The sequence below is a fragment of the Centroberyx affinis genome, unplaced genomic scaffold, assembly GCF_046629955.1.
Source record: "Centroberyx affinis isolate AG114_WGS23_722 - 3 ecotype Tasmania unplaced genomic scaffold, CSIRO-AGI_Caff_v1 ptg003881l_1, whole genome shotgun sequence".
In the NCBI taxonomy this organism is placed as follows: domain Eukaryota; kingdom Metazoa; phylum Chordata; class Actinopteri; order Beryciformes; family Berycidae; genus Centroberyx; species Centroberyx affinis.
Genome location: NW_027281722.1, coordinates 4,586 through 12,642, shown reverse-complemented (window position 1 = coordinate 12,642; position 8,057 = coordinate 4,586). Strand labels below are relative to the sequence as shown.

General features: G+C 41.3%; 1 protein-coding gene across 1 annotated transcript; it reads right to left on the bottom strand.

Moving 5' to 3' along the window:
- Nucleotides 1-283: 283 nt before the first annotated feature.
- On the bottom strand, nucleotides 284-7,818 carry LOC139662749 (serotransferrin-like). The gene is made up of 17 exons (XM_071541455.1): nucleotides 7,779-7,818; nucleotides 7,519-7,667; nucleotides 6,636-6,738; nucleotides 6,259-6,450; nucleotides 5,312-5,441; nucleotides 5,133-5,188; nucleotides 3,816-3,979; nucleotides 3,440-3,593; nucleotides 3,178-3,341; nucleotides 2,960-3,056; nucleotides 2,838-2,861; nucleotides 2,518-2,676; nucleotides 1,673-1,823; nucleotides 1,453-1,520; nucleotides 1,148-1,329; nucleotides 803-995; nucleotides 284-613 (listed from the first exon to the last, which is right to left on the bottom strand). The coding sequence occupies exons 1-17, from the start codon at nucleotides 7,816-7,818 to the stop codon at nucleotides 567-569; spliced, it is 2,073 nt and encodes a 690-aa protein (XP_071397556.1). The 3' UTR covers nucleotides 284-566.
- Nucleotides 7,819-8,057: the final 239 nt, after the last annotated feature.

Sequence of the window (8,057 nt, the reverse complement as noted above, 5' to 3'; positions counted from 1 at the left end):
CCAAGGCATTTTCATTCCAGAGTCGGGGGTTGTTAGCATGACTGTTTATGGCACTGGGTGCACACACTTTCAATAATGATATTATTATGCATGTTTAGCAATATTTTTTAAGAAAAAGAAGGACAGTTTCCATCGGTACAGTAACATCAACAACATCCAAGGCCCTGTTGGTTTTACACAAAGAAACCATAACAATCTGTGACCAGAATAGTACATGAAAAAGAGTATGCTTTATTTGAGAAAAGTGAAGCAAAGTATTGACAAAACACTGTTGATCCATTGACATTCGCATTATTTTAGGTAGTGTAACATTATGCAGTAACAGCATGTAAAGTAGCTACATATGAGCCTGATTGGTCACTTAGAGTTAATTTGTAGAGGTTGTTATAGTGCAACGTGTATAAAAAAGGATGCAAGTGACAGTTTTGTATATTGTTGGTACATTTGTGATTTTTTTTTGAAAACAATCAAAAGCAAAATACACAAAGTCATATTCTGGTCCAGCGTCGGTCGGTTGCATGAATCATTGTGGTCAGACTGAGGCATTGCATGTCCCGAGGTCCTCACTAGTTTTTTTGCTGGCAGGAATGGAAAGTGCAAGATTTCTCCAGATCTAACGGAAAGGGGAAGAATAGAATTTAACCTTTAGAATGTAGAACACACATGCATTCATATTGTGTGTGTGTGTGTGTGTGTGGGTGTTGGTGGTGGCATGTGGTGTGCGAAAGAGAGAAGCTGGAGCTTTCAAGGTTATTGAGGCAAAAGTGTGTTTGTTATTCTTGTTATTCGCAGTACTACAAACCTGAAGCAGTGTCACTGCACTTCCTGAGTGAATCCATGGCATCCATGTACTCTGTTCCCAGGAAACTCTGATAGGTCGTTCCAGCTGCTACTTCCTGGAGGCACTTAGTGGAGTCTTTGAACAGGAGGTTCTTCCCTCCGTCTGACTCAAACATTCTGTATGTAAGGTCACTGCCAGAGGTACCAAACTTGGCCTGAAAATGAAGAGCAAGATTTACATATAGGTCAATGTTATTAATTTTCATATTTGATCTACCTTATAGTGTTATCCATATAATACTTGTAATATAATGTAATACTACTTAATACAAACAACCCAAAAGTGACATTCAAGTTAGTTCCCAACCTGCTGGTCCTGGAGAATGCGCACCACCTCGCTGCGGGTCTCTGGACGTGTCATCACAGCATGTGCAGGCACTTGGGCTAGGTTACATGAGGCATACTCAGTGATTGGGACAGGACCCTTCCCAGGGCAGATCAGCCCATACTCAGCAGACTTCACATCCTTAGCCCATTCTGGACCATTGCCTTTGACAAAAAGAGGTGGGACGAGAGGGGAGAGAAGAATGTTGTAGTTTTATAAAAGACGATACTGTCACGGAAGAGACGTGAGAACAGGGAGATGATTAGAGGTCAATTGCAGTCTCTTACCATCGCTATTTTCTGGAACGATTGTGTGTTTGATGAAGGCAACATCTCCACCACCCTCGACGAGACATCTATAGTGATAGTATTCAAAACAGATACAAAATTGTGAAGAAGGAGCGACCATTACTAGTGTGCTCTGGAAGCGTATTTCACGTAAGAAAGAGCTGCCCCCCCCCCCCCCCCCCGTGAATTGATTCATAACAAAAACACTGGCGCTCCCTACCTAAAGGCCCCAGCATAGCCATAGTACTGCTCATCAGCACTTGCTTTGCACTTGGAGTCATCTCCCACAGCTTTGCCACTACCAGCACAGAGAGCACAGAATGAAGAGGTGGGGTCTGCTCCGGGGGCACAGCCTTCACTGAAGAACTGACCTGAGGAGAGGAGGGGACAAAGTCAGTATGTTGTGTTGGTGTTACACTTACAGATATGCAAGAGAAGGAGCTTAAAGGATACGGCTGGTGTTTTTAAATACATTTCCTATGAAAATAACAAAATCAACAATGCGTTTGCTCCACTCCCATTACTTTCCGACTTCCCACGTTCCCTTTTTAGCCTTCAAACCGGAAGTCATTGGCTCCAATTGTAAGCTAAAAACCTTTAAATACAGCTCACAAAGACATAGTTTCAATTTTAAAAATCGATAACTGTTCTGGTACCATGAAAAGTCAGGCTATTGTAGTTATTCCCAAATCAAATGGGAACAAATTCACATTACACCGGGGACTATTTTCGGTGCTACGGAACTACTTTCCAGCTTATTAAGTTGTTTGAGGAAAAAGTCGGCCGGCCTGGTACATCGTGATGATGAAATATGCTGCCCAGAGCAACAGCATGGCTCTCTGACATGTTTTTAATAGTTTTTTGTAAATACAATGGAGTTCTGTGGCTACTGGGACATGGCTTTATTGGACATCAGCTACATGGACGAGACTTGTTATAAAAACAAATTAATTGCTGATTTTGTTATTTTCATAGGATTTGTTGATGGTAAGAAATGCATAAAAAAACACCAGCCTTATCCTTTAATATTCACGGTGTGGTGTGCACAAGTACACAATTGCTTACTGAAGTTGCAGTTCTGAGTCATTTTGTGGATGTGACCCATGGGGATGTTCCAGCCGGCGGTTCTGCCAATGCCGGTGTGACAAGACTTCTTGCCCTGCAGGTTCTCCCAGGTCACCCCAGAACTCTTCTTCACCACCGCGACAGCATAGTAAGAGGAGGCTGAGCCAGTGGATGTAAATAAATGGTGGAATAGTGGAAGCACATGAAAAAAATGATTGTTCACAAGAAAAGTTGCCATTAGAAGAGTTAATTACTATTAGAAAAGGTATTGGTTTATCTGTAAAAAAAGAAAACGAATAGAAACACAGGAAGGTATTTACCACTTCCAGAGGTGCTGCACAGGTCTGTGGAGAGGATAGGAGAAAATATTGTTCATATAGAAGAGGTACAACAAAACCAGAGGATTGTATGTGTCTGTTTGCATGCCATACAAGCCTAATACCTCCATTATACTGCTCCACCATGGCAGGGACCAGACCACACTTCCCAGCTGTATACACCTGTCCTCCATCCACTGCAATTGCATCAGCCTCTTTACGCTAGAGAAAGGAGCAGGATCATGAAGACCACAGATAACCAGACATGGCTACTCCACAAAATAGAGCAGAAGATTATCAAGCTACTAACGGATTCCCATATTTCTATCCGAGATTGTTTTACCATAATCTTCTTCAAGCAGTCTTCCACTGAACCGCCATTCTGGCATTCAATCTTGGTGACGTCATTGTCTATGCTGTTGATGCTCCATGCATCACACTTGGCTGTCTCAGCATGACCCACAGCACACCATTTAATGGCACCTGATGCAGCGCCTGAGGCCTGCTCTGAAAAGTAAAGTAAAAGGAGACAACCATAAGCCAATGGCTGCTAGATAATAAATCTGTGTGTGTATGTGTGTGTGAGTGTGTGTGTCTAGCCATACCTTTCTTCAGGGAGCGGATGATGCTCATGTATTCAGCACCCAAATACAGGAAGGAGTCTGTGGTTGAGGGCAGCTGGACCAGGTTTACTGCTGAGTCCTTGAACATCAGGTTCTTGGCTGGGGCATAGTTATCAGAGGAGAACAGATTGAAGCCCTGAAAGACACAAAGGAAGTTGGATCGCGTTGTGAGCATTGAAACATATTGTGGAATTAAAAAAGTCTGCAAAGTGTTTGAAACATGAGTGACATGAGATGAAACATTATCAGTAGTAATTCAATTTATTCTCTGTGTCTCTGGCAGTCAAATCTACAACTTACTCCTTGTGCTGTATAAATATTTAGCCTTATGTATCTGGGTGGACCAGCTGTATCTTACTGTGACGGCAGTGAGGCTTTTGTAGATTAACTCAGCCAGGGCTGGGTCCTTGCGGCTGACCACAGCATGGGCTGGTACCCTGGCCAGGTGGCAGGTCTTGTAGCTGTCGATACTTGCTCTGGTGCCATCCTTGCACAGCAGCTCGTAGTTGGCCTTTTCTGCATCTGTGAAAGTGTAACACAGTCGAAATTTAAACAAATTAAAGTCAGAATTCTCAGTTTAATCTCAGAATTCTGACTTTAATCTCAGAATGCTGACTTTATTCTCAGAACTCTGACTTTATTCTCAGAATTCTGACCTTAATCTCAGAATTCTGACTTTATTCCCAGAACTCTGACTTTATTCTCAGAATTCTGACCTTAATCTCAGAATTCTGACTTTATTCTCAGAACTCTGACCTTAAACTCAGATGCTCTTTCACAGCAATACTCTTCTTCGCAGTTACACATATTCATGCCTGGCAGCTGCCCCATACAGCCAGTCAAATTCGAACCAGTGACAAGCTTGTTTCTCTAAGTAGTTTACCGCCGACCCAATAAAGGAAGAGGCTAAAAAAATGTTTTTTAATCAAAGGTAAACAGTATTGTTTTGGAGCAAAAGAGTAAGGATAAGTTTAGTCTATTGCAAATGCTGGACGATACCACCACATTTCAATTATAGCAATAGTGTGGTTGTGGTTGAGTAAGGTTGTTTTTAATTAATTAAAGATCCAATGCAGTATATCAGCTTAGTCAGGAATAGTTTGATGTTGATTTCTAACACAGTGAGCATAATTTTTTTCATCAATTTTAGGTTACCTGGCAGAAAAGTAGTTACGCTGTCACCATGGAAATGTTGGTGGAATTTTTTATCAATGGGGAGTACTATTCACAGTGATAAGGCTTTTTTCATTTGAGCACGGCTAGGTGTGCTGTTATGCTGATTTGAAGCAGGTTAGAAAGCTTACTTGACCAGTCAGACTGTGCAGTCGGAACTACCTGTTGTGTACTGTGATTATGAATACAAGCATGATTCAGCAATAAAGAAGATCCTCATATTGTGAGGATCTTCAGTCTCACAATATGAAGCCTTTATCATGTTTGTCATAAAGGTGTAAACACAGCATACATACATATGACAAAACCATGAGAAAAATTGCATACAAGCACCCACTTGTAGTTTGATTAGCAACAAATAAACATGACATTTCTATTCATGGTCTCATTACACCGAATTGGAACATCCAACCAGCTTGCATGGCTGGAACTACCTGTGGTATTAGTCAATCTTAAATATGCAGTCATCCCATTTTGGTGTTGATAATCTTGTGATACTGACCAGGAACAGTGAGGTGCTTGACAAAAGCCACTTCTCCAGCTCCCTCCTGCAGACACCTGTCAGAGCAACACACAGCTGCATCAACATTTGAGGAGATAGATTATTTTAGCAGCAATTTTAGCAGCAATTTATTTTATATACTAAGATTATGGAGGGACAAAAGAGAGGCTGAAACTCACAGGAAGGCTCCTCCATAGTCGTAGTAAGACTCACTGTGGGATCTGGAGCAGTCATTCTTGCACAGTTGACACAGCTTGGAACCCCGTGTTGCTCCTGGGGCACAGCTGGCCATGAAGAAGTCGCTCACCGCTACAAAACCAAAAGACACCAAAATTATCAGCTATTATTTTAGGGTCCTTAGGACATAAGTTTGTATTTCTCACACAACTGGCAACCAAGAGCAATATCAGATGTAATTTCTTTGCTTGGAGCACTAATTACTCAGTAGTGCTGGGAGAAGATTCAATATTATCGTCTTTCAGTGACATGGTGATAACACAATTATATTCCTCTGCTATTACTGCACATTTGTTTTATTTTTGTTTACTGTATTGTATGTCTGTGTGTTACTTGTCATTGCCTTTTTGTATTTGCTTCCTTTTTTTTTTAGCCCCAACAGCAGGGGCTCTATGGATTGCATTGTTGGTTGGTCAGTTGCTCTCTGTTCACCGCTTTTGGTCACGTAGGTGAAAGTGTGGCAGGGAGTTAGATTGCAGACTCTCAATCAGGAGATCCCTGTTTGATTCCCGGCAGGGATGCAAATGCAATGTCATAGGGCTTTTAGACTCTTAGTCCTGCCTGCAAATCAATTGTCCTTTGGGGATTAAATATAGAACTGAACTGAGCTGAATTCTGCTGCCTAAATTGAACAAGCAAATTTTATTTAAAAACTCTGACAAAACGAGGTATGAAACATTTTAAGGAATATTATTTGAAAACATCAGTTTGACATCACACCTAACATTACCATTCCATTCAATGGGATGAACATTCATTTGATTATTTAATGAGATTTTGCATACATGAACCATATCGTGATATCTATTGATATCGAAAAAAAATCCTTATGATTATCGTGATATTGATTTCAACCATATCACCCAGCCTTACTACACAGTTAACTCACCCTCCTCCACAGGTTTGTCTTCGACGCCTGCCCACTGAATTTGACCCATAGACACCAGAGTTCCTATGGGGATGTTCCAGCCTGCGGACTTCCCCAGCCCAGTGTGGCAGGATTTCTTCCCACGGAGATCATTGAAGCCGAACCCAGTCCCCTTCTTTGCCACAGCAACAGCATAGTAACAGGTGTCAGAAGCTGGTCACGTGCAGAAGAGGTGGGACAGTGAGAAAATAGAGTTACAAATTTTGTTCATGCAAAATGCAAAGTTCCTCTCCATCATAACAAGGTCTTATTGGAACAAACATATTTATTAGACTGACTGTCCCTCAAAGGGAAGACTGTTTACTGCATCAGTAAAGGCAGCTGATTACTAAACCTACTGGGGCCATAGTCCTCAGCAATAATGGGCTGCAGGTCATAGTTGTTCAGTCCAGCCACATAGACATCTCCTCCATCCAGAGTGATGGCATCTGCTTCACCAGCCTGTTAGAGAAAGAGGGCTTTAATTTCTTAACACCAAACATGATTTACCAGCTCACAGTGGCATGATGTCTTATCACTCCAACAGTAAAATAATTAAACATACATCATGTTTTGTCGGGAATCAGATAGCCAGTGAAAACATTTGCTTGATGCAAGTTAATAATTTATTAGTTTGTTTCTGAAAGTTTGCAGGAGAAGGATAAGGATTATGGCTGAGAAGGATAAGGATTATGGCTAAGAAGAAGTGGTAAAGTGGGCATCAATAAGGTCCAAGTTATATATAAAAGCCTTGCAAAGTGCGATCATTGAAATCATGATATTGACAAGATTAGAATAACATCCCAGGCCCTGTCAGTTTGGTCGAGACATCACACTATTACACAAAGAAACCATAACAATCTGTGACCAGAATATTACATGAAAAAGTATCCATTATTTGAGAAAAGTGATTGGTGATGTTTGGTCACTTAAGAGTTAATTTGTAGAAGGTATTATAGCGCAATATGTATAAAAAAGATGGAAATGACAATTTTCTATATTGTGGATACATTCATGATTTTTTTGTTTTGTTTTGTGTATTCCTAGAAAACAATCAAAAGACTAAAGAAGAAAGACTAGAGGCACATTAGGCGTGTTAAAAAAATTGAATCGGTAGGGTAGCTGTTGTATTATTGAGCATGTTTAAAAAATATGATGGATAATAGACAATAATAGAATACTATTATTACACAATTATTACATAATAAAATATTATGGATAATATTATGGATAATTTCTCACCTTTATTGCCTGGATGCATTCGAGAGAGCTGGCTCTTTGCACACAGGAGAACACAGCGGCTTTGGCTCTGAGGTCTGTACATTTTCTCATTTCTTGGTCCGACTTCACGCACCATTTCACGTTGTCAGCAGGAGCCGCAGACCCTGTTGCTGAAGATAACATTTGGAGCAAAAAATTATTTTTTTACAGAGTTCCTGTACTACTCTGTTCGGTAATGATGAGAAGATACTGTGCAAAATGCAAAATAAAAAAATCTTTACCAAGGTACCCAAGCAGCGCCAAAAGGAGGAGAAGCTTCATGTTGGACGGTCAGCAGCAAAGCAGACTGACAGGGAGGCAGATCCGGCTTTTATAGAAAACCTCTAAGTGGGCTGACTTGGCTGAAAAAATCCAGTTTGCCTAGGGTTTCCTAATGCTCATGCAAGTCTGTGTGTGTGTGTGTGTGTGTGTGTGCGCGCGCGCGCGCGCGGGGTGGGGTGGGGGTGTGTGTGTGTGGGGGGCGGTGTACGGGGGGGTACATGTGATGTCAAAGGGACAAG